This window comes from Hemicordylus capensis, chromosome 6, assembly GCF_027244095.1.
Source record: "Hemicordylus capensis ecotype Gifberg chromosome 6, rHemCap1.1.pri, whole genome shotgun sequence".
Lineage (NCBI taxonomy): Eukaryota > Metazoa > Chordata > Lepidosauria > Squamata > Cordylidae > Hemicordylus > Hemicordylus capensis.
This window is the reverse complement of record NC_069662.1, coordinates 36,147,948-36,170,473: the sequence shown is the minus strand read 5'-3', so window position 1 is coordinate 36,170,473 and position 22,526 is coordinate 36,147,948. Positions and strand designations below refer to the sequence as shown.

At 48.7% G+C, this 22,526-nt stretch overlaps 1 protein-coding gene across 10 annotated transcripts in view; it reads left to right on the top strand.

Annotated features, from left to right (window-relative positions):
* AP2A1 (adaptor related protein complex 2 subunit alpha 1) overlaps positions 1-22,526 on the top strand; it is a 51,093-nt gene extending 28,567 nt beyond the window's left edge. For 2 of the 10 annotated variants that reach the window (XM_053260899.1, XM_053260897.1), the window contains exons 14-25: positions 5,455-5,619; positions 6,501-6,566; positions 6,668-6,828; positions 7,634-7,699; positions 8,931-9,002; positions 9,521-9,603; positions 10,892-10,982; positions 11,105-11,227; positions 11,926-12,042; positions 12,845-12,914; positions 20,413-20,547; positions 21,325-22,526. In XM_053260899.1, coding sequence (XP_053116874.1) covers positions 5,455-5,619; positions 6,501-6,566; positions 6,668-6,828; positions 7,634-7,699; positions 8,931-9,002; positions 9,521-9,603; positions 10,892-10,982; positions 11,105-11,227; positions 11,926-12,042; positions 12,845-12,914; positions 20,413-20,547; positions 21,325-21,402 — 1,227 coding nt within the window. In that variant the 3' untranslated portion in view covers positions 21,403-22,526. The remainder of the gene's footprint in view (positions 1-5,454; positions 5,620-6,500; positions 6,567-6,667; positions 6,829-7,633; positions 7,700-8,930; positions 9,003-9,520; positions 9,604-10,891; positions 10,983-11,104; positions 11,228-11,925; positions 12,043-12,844; positions 12,915-20,412; positions 20,548-21,324) is intronic. The other 8 variants (XM_053260902.1, XM_053260901.1, XM_053260905.1 and 5 more) reach the window with 6 other exon arrangements.

Sequence of the window (22,526 nt, the reverse complement as noted above, 5' to 3'; positions counted from 1 at the left end):
TCGGCTCTGTCCAGAACAATGTCTGTGTTATGTGCCCACGGGTTTTTGATAAATGTGGGCAAGAGTCACCTGACGCCCACTAGGGGTGTGTCCGAACCGGTCTGGAGGCCATTCTAAAGGCCTCTGAACTGTCCGGACTGGTTCGGACCTGGCCGGTCCAGGTCCGGGTGGGGGGTCTTCCTTTAAGGGCGGGAGGGCTTGCTTACCCCCCCGCCTCTTTGCCCCCTCCAGCGCAAAGGAGCGTCACTCATCCCGGCAGGTAGACCAGGCCTCCGGCGGAAGTTCCATCAGGCGTCCTATCGCGCGCGCGCGCGCCCAAGGCCCCAGTTGGGCCCAAGACTTTGCCGAGAGAGGAGCTCTGTTCGCGAGCTCCTCTCTTTTTTGGAAAACAATGTGGTGAGCACTCGGGGGTGGGTGGGAGGGCGGGCGACGGTGGCAATAGTTTACTTTTGGCCCTAATCTGCTCGTGGGGGGGGGGCGGCTGGCTTCCAGCGCCCCAATTACACAGTAGAATACGGGCGCTGGAGGGGGCAAAGAAGCGGGAGGGGTAAGCAAGCCCTCCCCACCCTAAAAGAAAGGCCCCCCTTCGGTGCCGGTCTGGACTGCTCCGGACCAGGCACATCCCTAACACCCGCACAGAGCCTTCGTCATCTGGGCATGGTAATGGACACCTCAGTAGGCAAACTGTTTCTGCCACAGGATCGGATGGAGGTCTTATCATCACTGGCTTGTGTGATTGCTTCGAGACCGTGGGCCAGCCTTCTCAATCTAGCAAGGTTGTTGGGTCTCATGGTGGCAGCTATGGACTCGGTGCCTTGGGCGAGGTTTCATCTACGCCAGTTACAGTGGGCTTTCCTCCCTTACCAGCACGGGATTGCTTTCAAGCGTGACAAGAACATTCCTCTCTAGGTGTCTCTTCGCAAGTCGATTTGTTGGACGGCCCGGGGAACCTAGACAAGGGCAAGCTGTCCATAGAACCCGAGAGAGTGATGGTCACGACGGATGCCAGCCTATCGGACGCCAGCCTATCTGTTCCAACGCTCACTGTTGGAACAGTTCTGCCCAGGGGCTTTTGGTCGGTGGAGGAGTCGCTCCATAGCATAAACTGGCTCGAGCTGTGGGCTATCTTTCTGGCCCTAAAAGCCTTCACGCCCTTGGTGAAGGGAAGGAACATCTTAGTGTGTACAGACAACATTTCAACCAAGGCACACATAAACAGGCAAGGGGGGACAAAGTCAAGATCTCTTTTCCTTCAGTCTGTGGAGTTGTTGGATTGGGCGGAGAAAAACTTAATATCCATTCTGAGCCATCATGTAAACGGAATTTCCAATGTTCGGGCAGATTGGCTAAGACGGCAGGAGATCCAGCCAGCAGAATGGGGCCTGCACCCTCAAGTATTTTGGTGGCTGACAGAGCGGCTGGGATGTCCCCAGATAGACTTGTTCACATATCCTCAGAACGCCAAGATTCAGAGGTTTTACTCACGTTTTCCGACGTTGGGGGCAGAAGAGACGGATGCGCTATCGCTGCCATGGCCTCCGTGTCTGCTGTATGCATTTCCTCCAGTACCGCTGCTCTCCCGTTGCCTCAGGAAGCTGCGGGGGTCACGGGCATCCCTGATATTGATTGTGCCTTTTTGGCTCAGAGGGCCTTGGTTTTCCGAGATCGTCGACTTGACCGTAGGTCATCCACTCAGATTGCCAGACCATCCAGATCTGCTGTGTCAAGGTCCGATTTACCACCCTTGCATCTAGAAAGTGTTCAGCCAACAAGATTTACCAATTGACTTGGCGTAGTTTTCTGCGCTGGACAGCAAAGCGCTCCCTGCAGCTGGACAAGTGCAGGTCGAGGGAATTACTAGGTTTTCTTCAGGATGGCCTTGTGCTTGGTCTGAAATCCAACACGCTTAAATGCCAGGCAGCGTGCTTGATCCAGATGTTGTTTCCTCATCAGCATTTGTTCAGGCACGGCACCCTCTTCTACGCAAGTTCTTGAGGGGGGCAGCTTTGTTGTCTCCACCGGTCTGCCATCATTTTCCATCATGGGATTTGCATATTGTATTGCGGGGTCTGCAGTTTCTGCCATTTGAACCACTTTGATCTGTGTCATTGCAGATTTTGTCCTGGAAGGTGGCCTTTTTAGTAGCTGTAACATTGGCCAGGAGGGTTTCTGAATTGCAGGCTCTGTCAGTTAAGAGTAATTTGTGTATTTTCTCTAAGGACTCTGTGAGACTTATCCTGGATCCTTCGTTTATCCCTAAGGTAAAGTCTCAGTTTCATCGTGAGGCGGACATTTAATTACCTTCTTTTTGTCCGGATGCTCGTCACCCTGCAGAGAAGGCGTGGCACTGTCTGGATGTCAGGCGGGGCGTTGAAGATATATATTGACACGACGCAGGTTTTTCGTAAGTCAAATGCTCTTTTTGTGGCCTTTAAGGCTTCTAAGATGGGATGCAAGGACTCTACAGCCATTATCGCTCGATGGGTCCGTTCATGCATTACGGTGTTGTATGAAGCCCAGAAACTTCCGGTGCCTGGCCAGATTACAGCACACTCAACTACATCGGCAGCCACTTCTGCTGTGTTATCTTCACTGGCGTCCCTTGAAGAGATTTGCAAGGCAGCTACTTGGTCGTCGCCTTTTACATTTTCAAGGCATTACAAGTGGGATGAACATGAAGCTGCCAGAGCGGCATTTGGTCGGAGGGTCCTGCAACGGGTCCTTCCGGGTCAGTAGCTCCAGCTTGGGTATTTTCCCTCCCGTGGTTGGTGCTGTGGTATGTCCCAAGCTTGGGTGATCTCCTACACCAGCTGAGAAAGGTACATTGGTACTCACCGTGAAGGTGTCTTCTGGCTGGTGTAGAAGAGGTCACCCAAGGCCCGCCCGGGTTGTGTTAGGCTGATGATCTGGAGCTGATGATCTGGTTGTAGGGGGACAGTTTTTCTGTCTTTCTCTGCATTATTGTTTGTATATTGTTGTATATTCTCTGTTATGTTCTGTGGTTTTCATTCTGTAGCTTGAGCTATTTTAAGCACTGAGGAGATCCGCCCACATGCACTGGGTTAAGGATCTTCAGGTATGACTACTTCCTGCATTTTGGAGCATGTGGGGGGAAGTAATCCCAAGCTTGGGTGACCTCTTCTACACCAGCCAGAAGACACCTTCACAGTGAGTACCAATGTACCTATTTAGTTGTTTTCAGTGCATGGTCTGAGGGCACATGACTTAGCCAACTTGCTGAAGCTAAGCAAGTGTATGTTTGGTCAATGCCACCTGGGATAGGAGACCATGCCCTGGGACCCTTGTGTGAGATGGCTTAAGTTCCATGATGAAAGAAAGACAGAATATTAATGAAATAAGAGATGTAGACGCTATTCCCACGATCAGCCGAAATCGGGCTAGGGGAGCCTAGCCTGATCTCGGCTGATTGTGGGAGCCACTGGCCTCCCAGCGGTTAACCCACCTAAGTACCCTTCCCCTTGAATTGGGTTTGCGGAGCGAGCATTCCGCAAACCCGTTTTTTAAAATCATGAGTAGCTGCAGTGCAGCTCCTCACGAGTAGACCCCCCAGCGAGAGGCTGAAAAGCTGCTTCCCCAGTATGCCCTGCACGCTTGCGCAGGGCATACTGGAGCTTCCGGGTGCCGTATGGCCCCGATCCTCCCAGCTCCTGCTGGCTCCGTCACGGAGCCGGCAATTGTGTGGGCGGCCGATCTGGCCGCCCAGGGCTCCCGCCCTGCTCATCTGTGGGGAGAGTGGGCTTAGCCCACTCTCCCCGCTTAGCTTCACAAACCGGGTCTCACTGATCATGAGACCTGGCTCGTGGACTAGGGATGTGCACGAACTGAGGTTTATGCACTGGTTCAGTGCTGTGGGGAGATTGAGCGGTATCTTTAAGAAAAAGAGCAGGTCCTTACGTGCTTGCCGCCGCCATATGCATCTTTCTGTGTGGGCACCATGTGCGTGCTGGCGCTGCACAGGAGTACTTGGGACAAGTGCTGCTGCAGCAGGAAGCTACATGCAACAGTGGAGAGCAGGTAAGGACCTGCTCTCCTTTTTCTTAAAGATTCCTCTCGCCCTCCCCCTCCCTAAACCAGTGCACGAACCTCGGATCATGCACATCCCCACTGTAAACTCTGAACTGCAAGGAGCTAATTTGGGGGGTACCAAACCATGGGAGACTTTTCCGTCAGCATGTTGAACTAGAGTTTTGTACTTAGTCAGAGGCCTGTTTCTGTCCTATTACCCCAGAAAACCCTCTGATGCAAGTTCTAGCTGCTTTGCTGGTTTGGGGAGAAATGAGAGCAGACTCCTTGTTACCTAGCAACCACCACGAGAAAGGCAGCAGGCCGCACAGGGCCTTATACAGTTTCCTCATTCTTTTTGTTTTGAAAACCACTTTGAGGACTTTTTGTTGAAAAGCAGTATAGAAGTAATAAGTATTACTAGCTGGGCCGGGTGCGGAGCAACCTAGTTAGCCTGCCACAGCTTTCTCCCCCCACCTCCCCCTGCCGCTTTTTTGCCCACCCACTGGCCGTCTTCTTCGCCCCCACTGGCTGTCTTCTTCCCCCGCCCACTGCCGCCGCCGCCTCCTTCTTCCCGCCCACCCACCCCTGCTGTCGTCGTTTTCTTTGGCTGGCTGGCCAGCCGCCCGCCGCCATTCGCCACCGTTTGGTTTGCCTGCTAGCCAGCTGCCACCACCATTTCCTCCCCGGTCCCCGTTGCTATCTGGGCAGCTGCTCGCAAACTCTCGCAAGAGCTGCCACACATGGGATTAGCGACGGGTATGCCTTAGGGAAATATATGTAAAGATTATACCAGTTCACAGGTGTGGTTCAAGAGGCACCTAAGGCAGAGCACCTAATGTTCCTCTCATCCTCTGCTGCTAACTGAACTGGGGGCAGCATTCAAGGAACGCTCCATTGTCATCCTTGGTGTGTTGTATTTGTGGGGTTGCGGGGAGATGAGGAAGAGGAAGTGTGGAGGAGAGGAGTGGGCTAGAATGTCTTGGGGAGATGGTCAAGCTCTCTTTCCTTTCTTCTCCTCCACACTTCTTCTTTCACTCCCCTCTCCTCTTCCTCTTCAAATACAGAGCACCAAGGAGCAACTCTGTATTCACTGCTGCTGAGATAGATGGCAGCAGAGGAGGAGGAGGAGGAGGGTGGCAGCAGGTGAGCAAACTGAGAGGTCGGTGGCGTGTGTGACTAAACTCCCCACCCCACCCCACCCCACCCATTACTGCCTGACAATCCACTCCTTGAGGTGAGCACTTCAGTTTGCCTCATGATGTCAGCACTGCCAGTTCAATATTCTGAACAAACAATGCATTTCCTCAGTGGTTGGTCACACCACCAGGGTATTCTATCTTTATAGGACATTGGCTCTAATCTTTACAGAGTGATGCCTGGTGAGACGGTCGAGGTTTCTGTTCCCCACTCTTACCCTTTCTCCCTTAGGCAACAGTGCTGGAGGAGATGCCGCCATTCCCTGAACGTGAGTCGTCTATCCTGGCAAAGCTCAAGAAGAAAAAGGGCCCTGGCGCTGGCAGTGAACTAGATGATGGCAAGAAGGACCCCAACTCTGAGATTAATGGGGGCATGGAGCCCTCAGCCAGCACTGCCGTGAGTGGAGGAGAAAGGGAGAGGGGCTGGGACTTGGGGAATGTAAAGGTTCACTGGAAAGAAAGTGACTCTTCTAATGCAAGACCAGGACTCTGACTGTTGGAGAAGGGAGGACTCATGAATTAAAGCTAGGAGAACCGTAGGCCCTAGTTCACGAGTCAAGTGGGATTTCCTTGTAAATTCACGTTGCTGTTGGCAGGAACTGGAGGACTGTAGATTCTATGATTGCTGACAAATTCCATAAAAACTTCTGCAACTACAAAATCTGGCAGTTTGCTGCAGAATTGTAATTCCTCCTGATAGCCAGTCAAAATATATTTAACTGGACTGTCACACATATTCCACCCTATTGCCAACAGGCACTGCTTTCCCCTACCTCTTGTTCTTGCCAAAATATAGATGCAAATCTATGAGGTGAATAACATGCGGCTCCAAACCCCTTAATCTTAGAATCCTAATTGCCCTTCTTCTGCATGGTCTCTTTGCCCTTCGCACTTATGGGTTGCTTCTGCGTCTGTGCAGAACCTTCAGGAACATTCCAAAGCTTTTCCTCAACATCTTTCAGTGGGAGCCCCATCCCCTTGCGCATCTCAGATATCGGTATGGTTCTCACTTTGCCCCTCCGTTCTTCATCGACTGCCGCAGTAGTTGCCTTGTCAAGAGCACTCCACTTTTGCTTTGGGTTTTCCTCACCTGTGTGTGAGAGAGAAAATGGTCTAAATAATTCTGTATAGTTTTTTTAGACTTTAGATTGTAGAAGTCAACGTGATGGATTATCCCTTCACCTAAAAATGATGAAGTGTAATGCAGTTTATGTAAATATGTCCATCTTGCACAGACATTCCAATTGCAGAATTTGTCTTTCTTTGGACACATTTTAGTGCAGGACTAGAGAAAAAGCATGCTCCCACAGCATAGGACCCAATGGCTATTCCTTTTCCCGCAAGGTAGGTACCAGTGTGCTTGGGTTCAGTTCTCAAGTCAGAAGTGTGAAAGGGACCTGACCTTGATTTCTTACTTCCCCGCCCCCCTCTTATGTTCCTCACAGTCAACGCCATCCCCATCTGCCGACCTGCTAGGCCTCCGGGCAGCTCCGTCTGCCACTTCCGGTGTCCCTACCAGTGCTGGCAACCTCCTGGTGGATGTTTTCTCTGACAGTCCCTCAGCTGCAACTGGCCTTGTGTCTGGCACTGAAGATAATTTCCTTAGGTGAGGCAGTGACTGTGGGACTTGTGCACCAGCTTTCTCTCCCTCTACTGTCCTGGCCAAAAGGATAGCAATGCTGTGGCAACTCGGAAGGAGTTCATTGGGCAAGTAATGGGAAGATTGCTGCTTGCCAAGAGGAGCCTGCTATTCATTATCAGTCCAACCAAGGTGCTTAGAATGCTTCTTCCACCAAGCAGAAGGGCCGTTAGTCATGGAGAATCTGTTGTGCATCGGAAGGTCCCAGGTTCAGTCCTGGCCACTCCATGTAGGGCTGGGAAAGACCCCGGCCTGAAACTGGAGAACTGCTGCCAGTAACGGTGCAGACAGTAATGACCTCCTGGATAGACCCAGTGGTCTGACTCAGTAGAAGGCAGCTTTGTATATTCAAGGGGGCTCATGCCATTCTGTAGAAAAGGTATATATATGGAGTGGGGGAAGGCTCTCCTGGGATAGAGAACCTCCTTCCCTGCAGGGGATGCTAACTGATCCGTGGCTGAATTGGTGGACATTGGGGATTGGGATTTTGGGAATTTCCTCAGTGCAGCTTCATATTGGACAGGTTAGCAAGCTAGACGGGCTTTTCAGTGCTTGTTTCCAGGAGGTTTGGGCACTCTTGGGCTTTCTTACTGTCCTTGGGAGAGGGGCATGTGCCAGACCTCATGGCCTTATCTTGCTATCTCTTTATGCCCGGTGTGTGTGTATCTGTCTCTCTGTCTCTCTGTCTTTCTCTCTTTCTATTTTTTTCCTTTCTCTGCTGCCTCTTGGGAATGGTTTTCTCTTTCTTTCTCTTGCTCTGCCTTGGATGAAGCAGTGACTTGGAGCCACCTCCTGAGAGTCCTGGGTCCCTATTGGTGGAGGCTGGCCTGCCTGCAGAGTAAGGGGCTGAAACTCTCTCTCTGCTGATTCCACCCATCCCGCTATTTATTCCCTGCCTCACTCAGTGATGCCCAGATGAGTCTTGCTCTTTAGTTAGGACTCCCATTAGGAAGCATTGGGGGAAATCTAGTGGATTTACTGTGTACTTGTACTGGCAGCCATGACTTGACTTTAGCCTTCTGTGAGATGATGATGACAGAAATTAAATATAATATTCTGTGAGGTTTAGTGGGTTTGTCAGTGCTAGAAGTAAGGACACTGCTTAGTGGGTGCTGTGCAAATAAATGATAAAAGGACCCTTAGTGCAGCCGTATAGTGTCTCTTGTGACAGGGAATGATGGGGGTTGTAGTCCAACAGCATGAGGGCCCTCTGCCTTAGTGGCTGCAGCAGACATTCCCTTACCTAGAATGAGGATTCTCTGCATACTTCTAGACTGCTAAGGCCAAAAGTCATTGTAGCCTGGAATTGAGGCTAGTGGGGTTGCGATAGAACTTTGACTCCTATCTTTCATGTGAACATAGTTCTTGGGATCCAGGGGATGGAGGCTCAACAGCCAGTATTTCAGAAAAAAGTGGGTTAGTTGCCCTGACAGTCAACAGTCTGCACAGCTTTGGCCCTCCTGCAGATGCTGGACTACAAATACCATCACCCTTGACTGTTGGCCACTATGGTTGGGGGTGATGGGAGTTGTAGTCCAACCACAGCTGGAGTGCCAAAGTTGCGTGGCCCTGTTCTAAATGCTCAGTGGCAACAAGTTAGTGAAGTTAGGGCATATGTGAATCTTAGAACAGAGCACTTGCGGGTTTTCAGGGATGGGATTGGAATGGGGTTTCCTGTGGTTGAAGGTAAAATGAGCTCTTAAGATAGGTCAGGCGGGTGTAAATTGCTTGCAGACAGGATTTCTGGATGGGCAGTGTGTATGTTGAGAGGGGGAGTGGGGGGTGGGTATGAGAACTAACCTCTTTTAGTCAGAACATTGTGGCTGTAGATTTATGCTGCTGTTGGGCCCTTTTTGAGGCTTCTTAGGAATGATGCCCAGGCCTCCCACTCCTTCCTCCTCACCTGCTATGTTGCATGCTGCCTCCATGTGTGCGTGTGTGTTTTCCCAACCTCTTTCTGGTACTAACATGGTGCTGTGCCCTGGTGATTCACCTTTTCTGCTCTTTCTCTCCTCCCCACCCCACCAACTGCTGGCCCCTTTGCTATTCCCCTTCACCACCACCTTCAGCTCAGGGGCTGCCGCTTCTGTCTCTGAGGACCCCGCTTTGCCTATTGCTGAGGCCGATGAACTGCTTAACAAGTAAGATCCTGGGGTAGGGCTGTGGCTTCTAAGGTGTATTTCTTGGGGGCGGGGGTGGAGGCAGACGGATAGCAGCTCCCCCTTAACAGGGAGACCTTTTGTACACCAGCCTGATCCCATTTGTGGTGTTAGCTTCACCAGACATCATTCTTTGTTGTGTCCAGCAATTCCATTGCCAGAGAATATTTTCTGTGTGTAGCCATTGGGAATGGATCTCCCTTTAATAAGCACGCCCACCCCCCACCCCCCAGCAATCCTGTGAACTAATTTAGGGTCAGTTTGGCAGAGGGATGAGGAGGGCTCTCTTGAAACCTTAGAGGACTGGGAGGGGAGTGGTTGCTTGGCTGGCTGTGTGTCATGACAGATGAGTGTGAGCAGAAATGATGGTGCAGGGCAGTTGTTGGCACAAAAACAGACACAGGTGTGTGTGTGTGTGTGTGTGTGTGTACGTGTACACACACACACACACACACACGATTGGTGGTCTTTGCCTGCCTTTAACCAGTTCTCCATTGCAGGTTTGTGTGTAAGAACAACGGAGTGCTCTTTGAGAACCAACTGCTGCAAATTGGGGTGAAGTCTGAGTTCCGGCAGAACTTGGGTGAGTGCTTCTGGACAGGTTTAGTACAGTGGGAAGGTGGAGACCTGAGCTGGGCTCCCCCAAAATGCACATACTAGGAATATGGCCTTCCTATCCGTAGGCTATTACTCCAAAGATCTCACTCTCTTCTCTTCTCCTGTCAGAGTCAGGAAAGGTTGTATGTGGTAGGCTCGCACGGGTCCCAGTTTGTTTTTATCTTTTTCTTTATTTCAAGTAGTACAACTAAAATTCATAATATAATGACTTCTTAAAAGAGAAAAAAATACATACACACATACATTCCCTTCCTCCTAATCGTTATATTTAAAATAACAAATATATCTCAATACAACAGCAACAAAAAGAGAGAAAAGGAGGAGTGGAGAGAGAAATAGAGGCATAGGAGGAGGGAAAAACTCTTCTTTAAAAAAAAACAAATCTTCAAAATCCATATAGTTTGTTAAAATTAGACCAAATCATACAACAGCAACAACAACAAAAACAACCTTCTTCATTGGGGAAAAAAAACTTGTTTAAACAATGCTAAGGAACATGTATCCATAATCCAGAGCTGTATATCAGGAGTAAACATATCCTTCCAGTGTTGTATAACAATCCTTTTTGCAATTCCCCATGCTCAAAGGAGCCATAGCATGGGTCCTAGTTGAGAGGAAGACCAGAAGAGATGCTTGGTGGGGTTCCTTTTGGGCAGTACTGGAGTTACAGGGGAATGTGTATTATCGGTCAATGTACAATTTCCATGCTTTCTGCAGTTCTTTTCTGACGTAGAACCGTATTATAACAACTTATTTAGGCTTATGCCATCAGATGATCTTCTTGGGGCCACCCTGACCCCTTGCAAAGTGCTTGGGCAGCCTCTTGGAGTGCCCAGACTGGTCTGACCTGGCTCTTGTTTCTCTCCTGTGCCAAAAGGAAAGGCTGAACCCAAGTTGCTCAGTCCCCTTCCTTGGTTTCAAAACACAACTGTATCAGAGCGGTTGTGTGATTCCATTTAGATTCCTCATGCTGATTCCTCAGTTCCCCATTAAAGTCAGGAAAGGTCATCTGTCCTACTTATTTCCTTTTAGTTATAAAGCAGCTGCCTTGGCTAGTGTAACATTGTTAGCATCCAGTGTTTAGAAAGACTTGACCATCCAGGCAGAGATTGCAGGTGCTGGGAGGCTTCCATAGTTGCCCGGGCGCCCTCCCTTTCATTTGCACATTGAAATGACGGTAGCCAGTCTGGGGAGAAGGTGAGGGTGCCTGCTAACCTTCACACCCTAAGAATGTCTCCTCTCAATTCCTACAGGCCGGATGTATCTCTTCTATGGGAACAAAACATCTGTCCAGTTTCAGAGCTTCACCCCGACAGTGAGCTACCCAGGAGACCTGCAGAGCCATATCCTTTTGTGAATATTTACAGGGAAGTGGGGTTGATGCCTTGGGCTGGATTTGGGGCACTGGAGTCTTGCTCTTCCACTCCCCAGTGGGGCTGGTGCTTTGTTCCTTAGTGCAACTCACAGCTCAACATCCAGACAAAAGCAGTGGAGCCGCTGGTGGAGGGAGGGGCACAAGTTCAACAGGTCCTGAACATCGAGTGTCTGAGCGACTTCACAGAGGCCCCGCTCATCAACATAAAATTCCGGTACTGTTGCCAGCATCCCAGGCTGTCCTCTTAAGTGGAAGGGAAAGAGGGAGGCTGTGCAGTTTGGGTGATCAGAGGGACTCGAGTGCCTGCAGCTGGGGCAATCTGAATCTGCACAACCAGTTGGAATAGGGGAGGAGACCATGAAGCAAAGCGTCCCCTTTGCTGAGCAGGGTTTGCCTTGATTTGCATTTGGATGGGAGACTATCTGTGAGCACTGTTAAGGTATTCCCCTTAGGGGATGGAGCCATGGCTCGGTGCCGAGCTAGGTGGACCAATGGTCTGACTTGGTGTAAGGCAGCTTCCTGTGTTCCTCTGATCTCTGCATTAGAGCAAGGAGCGTTGATACAGAATCTGGTAACTGTTGGAAAAGCTTGAGAACTTGAGCTTCTGTTGAGACAGGCCTCAGTATCCTGGAGGAAAACATAGAGGCTGTATTCAGCCAACTGCATAAGACCCTTGTGATGTTTCCAATAGTCACCCACTGCATATTAGTCCAAGCCCTAGCATATATGCACTGTCTTCTCTTCCCCATTTTGCCATGAATGTCAACCCAGCAGTATGTTTTGTAACAGGAAGGTAGGGGTTTCTGTGCTTGCTGTGCCAGGACTTCTCCCTACTACATCACTGTAGTCCTGATGAAGTCCAATACCTGTCTCTTTCTCTCCCCCCCCCCCCCCCGTGGACATTTTTGTCAGGTACGGCGGGACGCTGCAGAACCTCACGCTCAAATTACCTATCACAGTCAACAAATTTTTCCAGGCGACAGAGATGCAATCGCAAGATTTTTTCCAGCGCTGGAAACAGCTCAGCCTGTAAGTGGGTCTAATGGGGTCTGAGTTGAGGCAACGCCATCAGTATCTGGAAATGGGGACTTATAAATGGCAATTTATTGCTTTTGAGGGAGACATATGAAATCTTCCTCAATAACCCTACATTCTATTTCCTTCAAACTGTCTTGTCTCCCCCATGCCTTGCCATACGTCCCAGATATACTTCATTCATTCCAAGTGCCTCATTTCTTTTCTGCCCTCTTTTCCAAGTAGGAGATGCTGTTTTTCCCCCATGGAAGAAAACTTCCTGCAAATAAAACAAATAAAAAATTAGCACAGAAGGAAGAAAGGTTCTCACTCAGTCTGATCCTTGATGTTCTAGTTTTCCACTGGCAGGGAGATTTTTGTTTTTACCTAAGATACTATTTTAAAAATGCGCTCTGAACATTTTAACTCACCTGTGTTCTTTAAGTAGTAATGCCCATTCTCTTTCTCATTCTGCTGCCTGTGTAGACCAGGCCAGAGGAATGGCACTGTGCTTCAGTGGGGTCTAGATGCTGCTGTGCTATGAAAATCTCTGCTTGCTCTATCTACCTCTATCTCCTGACCCTTCAGCAGAAAGGCCAGTTCAGGAGAGAAACTCAGCACCTGGTGGCCAGAAGCTGGAGCAAAGGGTTCCCTCTTTTGTCTGAATAACTTTTTGTCCTGCTCAGAGTACATTTTAAAATTGCCCCAGTGAATTTGGTGACCAGTAAATGGCTGCGGTACAGGAAACTTAATGCAATAACTGGATGGGAAAGAGAAAGGAAGGCATTGAATCACTGACCTCCCCATCCCTGTTTAGGCCACAGCAGGAAGCCCAGAAAATCTTCAAGGCAAACCATCCAATGGATTCAGAGGTGACTAAGGCCAAGGTGAGCAACCTCTCTCTCTTTTCCCCTCCTCCAGCCCCACAAGTTGTTTCTCGGACTCTCCAAAGAAGAGGGTTTCAGACCTTAATTTAATCAATGCTAATCAGTTAACACTATAATGGCAGATTAAAATTTGCCTCTCAGTAGAGCTGATAAGCAAAGACTTCTGGGCTTCTGAAGGCCCTTTAAAAAAAACTGGAAGATGGCTTTTTTCACTTCCAGTTTGTATCCATATCTAGCAGTTGAATTTACTCTCAATAGAAAACCAGGACTACTTTTCAACAAGTATTTCAGGGAATTGAAGCCAACAATATTCAGCTAAAATAACCTCAATACTTTTCTTAAACACTTGGATCTTCCACGCTAGCAATGGATATCATTTAGGCTGCAGTGCATTAATTATAATAGAGATTCTTCAGTGTTCCATTTTTTTCAAGTTTATGAAATGCTATTTTATTTGTCATTTTTCCTTCTACCAATGACTTTAATTGCAATCTAACAATCATACTTTTTGTCCATTAAATTGCACATTATCTCCTCTGCAAGAAACCCTCAGAAAGGTGCCTTCATTGAGGATATAACAATATCTACAGTTTTAATCAAGACATTAATTTGTTAACTTGAAAATCAACACAACAAATTGGTTATAAAATTATTAATCTCTTCAGTCTTATCAAGGATGGGGTTCTCTTGCCATATTTCCCTGTGAACTGATCCTGACAGCTGCATAAATGTGAAACGCTCATTCTCGGATGCTGTGGTCCGAGGGCACCTCACAAATTTGTTATCCTTCCCCACGTGCTCCAAGGGCAGGACTATGTAAATTAAAACAGAGCCTTTAAGAGCCTGGGGAGGATGATGCCTCCCAGTTCTTCTAGTCCTGCGACTGCTCCAGGCAGAACTACTTTCTCTATACTCAGCTTTTTTTGCTAACCTTATCTCTCTCTGTCTTTCTTTTTTGAAAAAATTATCCTCATTAATATAGAACTAGTTTTTCCCCCGCTTCTCAGTTAATTAAAAAAAAGTATTCTTTCTCTACTGCTCCTGCTCCCCCCACCCATCCTTCCTCTTCTCTCTGCCACCTACGAGCTCAACAAATGGAGCCTATGCATCCTGCAGACCGCCTCAGGACACTCCTCATGCCGAGGGGCTGCAATCAGTCAGTTTTTTCCCTAAGCAGGAAGCTGGGGGTTTGCCGCCACCCGCTTTCCCTGGCAGACAGCAAAGAACGGACACCGGGCACTGGGCCCAGTCTCCTGCCCCCCGGGCTGCAAGACTCAGAACCAAGTGGCTCTTCGGGGGAGGGAGCAGCAGAGGAGGAGGAACAGGCCGTGGCCTCGCTCCCGCTGCCTCCCGAAACAAGAAAAACAATGTCAATGGGAAAAGGTGCCAGCAGCCGCAAAACTGGCCTTGGCCCCAGCAGGAAGGGCTAAGGCCACCACTACCACCTCCCAAGGCACTCCCAGGCGGTGGCGGGAACATCGGGAGTCGTCCGCCACACAAGCTGCACCTCCCCGCGCCGCACAGACCTACATGACTCGACGGCGACAACAGCAACAGAAGCCAGCGTGGAGCGAAGTCTCAGCAACCCCACAGCCTCCACTTCCAAGGGAGCCATGGTGAGGGCGCAGCATGTCAGGTCCCCCTCCCACCTTTCCTAACAGGTCTCCCCCTATCACCAGCCCACCCAAACTGAGCTGCCCGAGCAAATTCCAGTAGCCTGGCAACCCTGGTTCCAGGGTGCCATTAAAAAAATTGATAAAAAGATAAAAACAAAGAGGAAGAAACACAGGTGGGAAAATTCTTCTTCCTCCTCCTCATCCTCCTCTTCTGAGGCCCAATTCCCCCCCCCCCCAAGAAGGCCAGAAAGAAGCATAAGCATGCACATAAGTCCTGTTCCTCATGCAAGACAAAACATAGTTCAAAACAGTGTGATGCCACTGTTGATAGAAGTGTACACTCCTCAGAGATATCGGGGTGGGGGTGAAGAATCACAGCACTTTAACCCTGATGCAGCTGGATTGGGCAAGAGACCAGTGCCTGTTACCAATCCAGACTTAGAGATAATTCCAATTGAATCTGACCCACTTGAAAAAGAGGATGCAGAATGGTCAGATGGCCGGGACTCAGAGTCTGCGGCTACCTCTCAAAGACTATTTCATCCAGAGGATTTTCTCCCACTTATAACAAAAACCATTGACACCTTGGGACTGCAAACTGTGCCTCCCACAGACACAACCTCCTCCTAAAGGGGCGGTAGTATTCCCTAAACCTGAAAGCAGGGAACTGACCCTTCCTTTCCCTGAACATTTCATGGATACCATGAAACAAGAATGGCAAATGCCAACATCCAATAGAAAGTTCTTAACACTGGCAAATAGATTTTACTGTTTTCAAAAGGAGGCTGCTAACCTGCTCAAAATGCCCCCCACAGATGCTCCTGTGGTACAGCTCCTTTCTGGTTCATTTCTGCCCAGAGACAGGGAGGTGGCTCTAAAAGCTCCAAATGGTAAATGCATTGAAACAGCCTACAGGCGCACCCAGGATGCTTCTGCCCTGCTAACTGGGTCCTCAGCCACAACTTCACTGTGTTCCAGGGCATCCCTGCTGTGGCTGGACGACTTATTGCATGATCCTCCCACTGATTCTGCCTCCATGAGCAGTTATTAAAGATCCAAAAAGCCCAGGCGTTTATATCAGACGCCACCATGGACTATATCTGTTTTGTGTCTTTTGTGGTAGTAGGCTGCTGAAGCCTCTGGTTAAAATACTGGCAGGTAGATGCCACTTCCACAACTAATCTGTCATCAGTGCCTTACAATGGTACAAAACTATTTGGGGAAGAAGCTTTAAAGGATCCATTAATGGAGTCAAAAGACAAGCATAAGACCATGCCCTCCACTCAGTGTAGAACAGATGGTTTTTCAGATAAAAAGCCTTTTCAGTCCTTTCGCCTTTTCAGATCCTCCTTTCACGGGCAAGACAGGGATTTCAGGCCTCAACGCCCAGCCTGGAACCGCCAGCGCCAATCAAAACCTTTCAACCAAGGATGAGCAGTCCCATCTACCCAGACCAAACCAAACTAACAGCAGTTCTGACTTGGGGACAGCTGCTCTGGGAGGTCGACTGTCAGCTTACCTCCATTCTTGGAAGCTGACCACAAAAGACGTGCTCAACTCCCTAGAGTCCGGCTACAAATAGAATTGGATACCTTTCCCCTAAGCCAGTTCCTTCCAACATCAGCCTCTCACTCACCTACCAAACATGTAGTCTGACCTAGCGATTACCCAGAAGTCAACAAATGGGTACAGCTTCCACCCTCAGACCTCCATTCATTCATTCACTTGGTGGATGAAGTCCAGCAATCTAACAAGAGGAAAACAATTTCTAGATCTCCCAAGGATCATCCTGAAAACAGATGCAAGCAACCACGGATGGGGAGCCCACTGCCAGTCCCTCTTGGCCCAGGGCACTTGGTCACAGGAAGAGAAAAAACACAGTATAAATTGGCAAGAGCTGAGAGCCATAAGACTAACTCTACTAGCCTTTCAACACATCGTGGAACACAAACACGTTCTGGTCAAAACAGACAGCATGATGGCCAAAGCCCATGTGAACAAACAAGGGGGGACCAGATCCAGGTCCTTACAGACGGAGGCAACATTACTTCTCGGTTGGGTGGAAAACAACTTGAGCTCCATTACAGCACATCACATTCAAGTGGACCTGAATGCGATAGTTGACTGGCTCAGCCGAAAAGAATTGCTACCTGGGGAGTGGGAACTTAAACTGTCTGTCTGTCTTCCAAGACATCAGGAGGTAGTTCGGGATTTCGCTGGTGGATTTTTTCTCACCACCACACGATACGAAAACAACCAGGTTCCCCTGCAGTCAGGTGGAGAAAGTCAACACGCTTTTGAGTCCTTGGCCTCAGGGGCTCCTGTATGCGTTTCTCCCATTTCCACTGCTAACACATATTCTCAGGAAAATATGCTTGTACAAGGCACAAGTGATTCTCATCGCTCTGTTCTGGCCCAGGAAGCTGTGGTTTGTAGATTTGTGCAATCTAGCCATAGAAGAACCTTGGATGCTTCTGGGCTCCAAAGACCTCCTGTCCCAGGGCCCTGTACTACACCACGACCCTGCCTGGTTAAATCTAGCTGCCTGGCTACTGAACAGGGCATGTTAAAACAACATGACTACTATAGGACGGTCTTCGATACCATGATGGCATCCAAATGGGAGTCAACAAACTGAATTTACTAATATACATGGAGGGCATTTCTCCGCTGCTCCGCCAGACACTTGGTGCCTAGAGGGAAGGCCACCATGAAACACCTGTTACAGTTTCTGCAGGACAGCCTGGATAAAGGATTAAAAGTGAATACTCTAAAATGCCAAGCTGCCTCATTGGTAGGTCTCATATCAGGCTTATCAACGAGCGATCCTTGAAGACACACCCTCATCTACGTTTCCTGAGGGGAGCGACACTACTGTCTCTACCTACAGTCCACCGCTTTCCGTCATGGAGTCTCTACTCAGTTCTACGGGCTCTCCAGGCTACACCATTTAAACCGATCAGTTCCATTCCACTTAAAACATTGACCTTTAAATTGGCCTTACTGATTGCCAACAAGTCCGCGAGAAGAGTATCTGAGTTAAGAGCACTATCTGTGCATACGAATCTCTGTGTCTTCTCCGCAGAATCCATCTGTTTGATTCCAGACCCCTTTTTCCAACCTAAAGTCTCTTCAGCTTTCTACCAATCTCAAGACATAATTCTCCTATCATTCTGCCCTAAGCCGGTCGACCCAGCAGAAAAGGCTTGACACAAGCTGTAAGGTTCCTGATGCCTTAAAGTTTACCTCAGACATACAAAAGACTTTCGCTCAACCGAAGCTTTCTTTGTTTCATTCTTGCCTGTATCCATGGGGCAACCAGTCACGGCGACAACCATCGCCAGATGGATTAGGGCATGCATAGCAATGGCCTAATAAGCACTACATCTCAGATCACCTACAAGCATCCTAGCGCAATCCTCACAGGTGGCGGCAATGTTGGCGGCATTCTCAACAAACACCCCAGTGCATGAGATCTGCAGAGCGGACACATGGAAAGTTCCTTCCATTTTCACAAAACACTGCAAGTTGGATACATATGCCTCCTCTCAGGCAGCATTTGGAAGATATGTGCTTCAGCAGGTCCTTCCCCCAGAGTAGTCCTGGGCACTCCCTCCCCGTTTTTTTTGGGGGGGGCACAACTGTGGTATGTCCCATTTGTGAGACCACAGCATCAGAGAATGGAGCATTGGCCACTTACCGTGAAGGCTTCTTCTTGATGCTGGGTCCAACGACACCTCGACTCACCCATGCTGCGCCCTAACATATTCCGTGGGGAAGGATCTTCTGTTTTTTCTCCATTTCCACAATATCTCTCATAACTTCCATCTGTCTGTTGCGCTGTTTCACCTTTTATCTCACCTGTCTCAGTAAATAGATACAACAACAACAGATGAGCTTGTATCTCTCCTGTCATTCTCGGCCTAGAATAACTGGGCAGGATAATTCCCAGGCTCTTAAAGGCTCTGTTCTAATTTACATAGTCCTGCCCTTGGAGCATGTGGGAAAGGATAACCCATTTGTGAGATGTCGTCAAACCCAGCATCAAGAGGAAGCCTTCACAGTAAGTGACCAATGCTCTGTTTATCTCCTTCCTTCATACTCAACTTTGAAGGGCTGTATCATCTCAAGTTTTATGGAGAATAGTTTTTCATGAAGCTGTACAAATGATCTGGTCTAGCAATTTACATAATTCTGCCTTCAGGTTTTCAGATAATTTTGATATGCTTTTTATGAAGAGAGTGAGAGATTTAAGGTCAGCAAACGGTAGTAGAAACCATGGGAGTTGAGAAAGGGACCCAAACTACAGGAAACAATTTGAATTGCCAGCTTACAACGGTTCTCTACAAATGGGTTCACTGACTCTCTCATGTTTTTCTTTCTTCTCTCCTCTAACCCCAGCCACCGGCTGACATACTGCCCAATGTTACATGCAAATTGTAACATTTGTGCAGTTGTGCAAAAGCGTTCCCGCGCAAATGCAAAAATTGAGTTGTGCAATGGCATGGCCATTTGTAGCACATTAAAGCCTTTGTCTCAGAGCAAGCTCACGTGAGGGAAAGAAATGCTGATTCATCCCTGCTGAGCTCTCTAGCTAGGCTTCTCCTAAAGCTGTTCTGTATTATCAGTACATTAAAAATGCTGCCGCCGCCACCTCTTTTGTCTACAGAAACTGTCTGGGTTTGGGGTAGGATAACCCAGGAAAAAAAACCTCTCTTAATGTGGCTCTTGGACAAGTACAAAAATCTTCCATGTGCAAGTCTACACGTGGTAAGAAAACTGATAGCTGCTGAACGTTTGAGGACGTGTTTGCACCAGAGAAGTCACCCTTTGGCCCCTGCTTTTTCCTGAGTTAGAAACCAATGCGGAGAGCCTTGTAAAAAGAAAAGGGGGGGGGGGAGGCCCAGTTTTATTCAGTTACTACAGATTGCTTCCATCAGGCTTTCTCAGCTTTTAGATACAGTTAAGAATACTTAGTTGGATTACAGAAGTAGGTTGTCTTAATGCATGCTTAAATATTTACAGAGGCTTCTGCAATGCCTTAAGTGTATTGAGCATAGGCTAGTGTTTCCTATTTTAATTACATTGCAGGTAAACTGTAATAGAACAGTATCCAGAATATGCAGAGCACACACACCAAAGAAATATAACATCCCTAATGCAAAGTCTGACTAAATAAACTTTTCCCTAGACTTCCCTTTTCCTTGAACTCACCAAACTCCTGATGGGACTTCAAGCCTCCTGTCTTCCCAGGCTTTACAGGCACCCTCCTGCAGTCAACCTCCGTGGCCACATGGCCTCCTGTGCACCTCCAGCCAAACTTCTTCTAACAAAGAACTTCTTGCTTCCTGGCAACAGCTCTCCAGCCCCTCCCCCCCAACCTGGTGTGCTGATTGGCTGAGCCTTGGAGTTCATCAGCCTGTCAGTCAAGACGTTTCACTTCTGATTAACTCTTTAGAGGGAGGGGAGCCTGGTCACTACACCATTTGAAATAATGATCGTACCATTATGCAACTATTTTTGCACTTGTGCAAGAGCACTCTAGCATAATGGTGTGAACATTACATGTAATGTCACACAGTAGGGTATCTAAGATTAGATACCTAGGCTTGCCCATTCTCTTGATGGATAGCGGATCTTATATTGACATGACATGCAGAGCACCTGGGATAGAATCTTTTGGGGCCAGGGACAATATTAAAGCCAGAGACAAGAGTTGTAGAGCTAATTATAATGTTCTCTCTATGGCTATGCAAAGGTCCTAGTTCCCTCCTTGTGTATCTCATTCCCCTGACCGAGTGATTTCCTCAAGAAGGGTGCACTTGGCCATGGGATACTGTCCAGCAAGAATTCAGTTAAGTTCTAATATCTTCTTCCTGCAGCTGTTGGGCTTTGGCAGTGCACTCTTGGAGAAGGTGGATCCAAACCCTGATAACTACGTAGGAGCTGGGATTATCCAGACAAAGGCACTACAGGTTGGATGCCTTCTGCGGCTGGAGCCCAATGCCCAGGCACAGGTGAGGAAGCAAAGGCTCCTGACGTACTAAGTGGGAGCTTGGTCCCTGGAGCTCTGGGACCAGAACAAAGGGGAGGGTGGCTGCAACGATGGTGAAGCAGGAAAGAGCTGAAAGTCTGGGCTCTCTGGGGAGGTGGCAGGGAAACAGACGACATTTTGTGTTTTAAGATTCTTTTTTATTTATAAATACAAATATTACAAATATCTAATCCCAATAGCTCATATAAAACTTTACAATTATTTACATTTAAGCAAAACCATTTTTTCAAAAACAGAACCACCTCCAGCCTCAGAGGCAAGATGCCTCTAAATACCAGTTGCAGGGGAGTAACAGTAGGAGAGAGGGCCTGCCCTCAGCTCTTGCCTGTGGGCTTCCCAGAGGCAACTGGTGAAACAGGATACTGGACTAGAAAGGCCTTGGACCTGATCCAGCAGGGCTGTTCTTGTGTTCTGTGTAGAACTGAAAGAAAGAGAAAAACAGAAAAAAACCCACTTTATTACTATTTTAATTTTATGTTATATCAAAAACAGGGAAAATCGGGGGTGGCAGGGGGGAGAAAGAGAAATACTATGGCATACCTGAGTTTAATTTGAGACAATACTCTTACATTGCAACCAGCCCAATAATATGGGGAAACAGATATTATTTTGAGGGAGGCAATTGTGAAGGGTCACCGAAAAAGGAGGTGATTTTCAGCAAGAACAGAAGTAAAAAAGGAAACCAAATCGACTTGTTCTGCTCAGCTGCGTTTGTCCCCTTCCTTTGTTCTCCCCGCAGATGTACCGCCTGACCCTCCGTACCAGCAAGGAGTCTGTTTCGAAGCACCTTTGTGAGCTGCTTTCTCAGCAGTTCTGAGGCGTTGGCTACACTGGAGGAGGGAGGGGAAAGGCCGTTCCTGCACACTGGCTGCCTCTATCTGTTCCCTCCCACCTCCTCTCCAACCAGGGGCCTCCCGAGAGACTGTACTGCTCCCTGCCTGTTGTCGTGATAACCTCTGTGTTCTCATTGCCTAGCCCGGGCCAGCACCAAGGGGGAATAACCAAGGGGGGAGCCAAAAATTGGGTCCCTGGGATGGATGAAGTAGAATTTGGGAGGTGTGGGACATTCCTCCAGGAATAATCTTCTCCTTGCCCGGAGGGTGCCCCTTGGAAGAAAGCCAGGATCTCTCCCACCCCATATGCCTGGTCCATTCTAACTCAGGATGAGGCTGAGATTTGTGGTCTTAATCCCTAGCCCCCACCCCAGTATGATTTAGGCTGGCATTTTGGTTTTGTTTACAACCCTTACCCCTGATTTCTCATCCATGGCCTTCCTCCTTTCTGTCGGGGAGTGGAGTAAACGTGTCGGCTACACTGCTTCTCCCAGAGCTGGCGGGGGGGGGGGGAATGGGGGGGGTGGGCAAATGCTTGTAGGGAGGTGATTTTGTGTTTCTTTGCCTTGTGTATTTCCTCTGGGGTGGGGGTGTGAATTCTCCCTTTCCTCTGTCAATGGACCATTCCAGTGTTACAGTGTGTGTTTGTGGGGAAGTAATCATACTGGAGAGTAGGCCTACCTTCCCCTTCTCTCACCCCTAGAAGGAAAGCAAGCTGCACAATGGTGGAGAGGGCAGTGGGAGAAGAGTTGCTTATCAGCAAATCTCCTTACTCCCCTCCCCTGCCCCTCCAGTCCGGGGAGTGGGTGTTTCATTGGATCCTCAAGCAGCAGTGAGGTTTGGGGAGACTGATTCTGAAGTGCTGCCCCTCCATGCATTTCAGAAAAGGGAGGAGGGAGGGCTCAGCTCATGCTAGTTTGGGGGTGTCCCAGCTTCCCATGCTGGCCCGGGCTCCATGTTACTCTGCTGTGTAGGTGTTATCTAGCGCATCTTAGTTTATCTGGGTTTTGAATGCCTGTATCTATCTCCATGTGACTCTAATAAAGCCGTGGGGGCGGGGGAGAGCCAGAATCAAGCCAGGCTGGGTCACCCCCACACCGCTGACTGA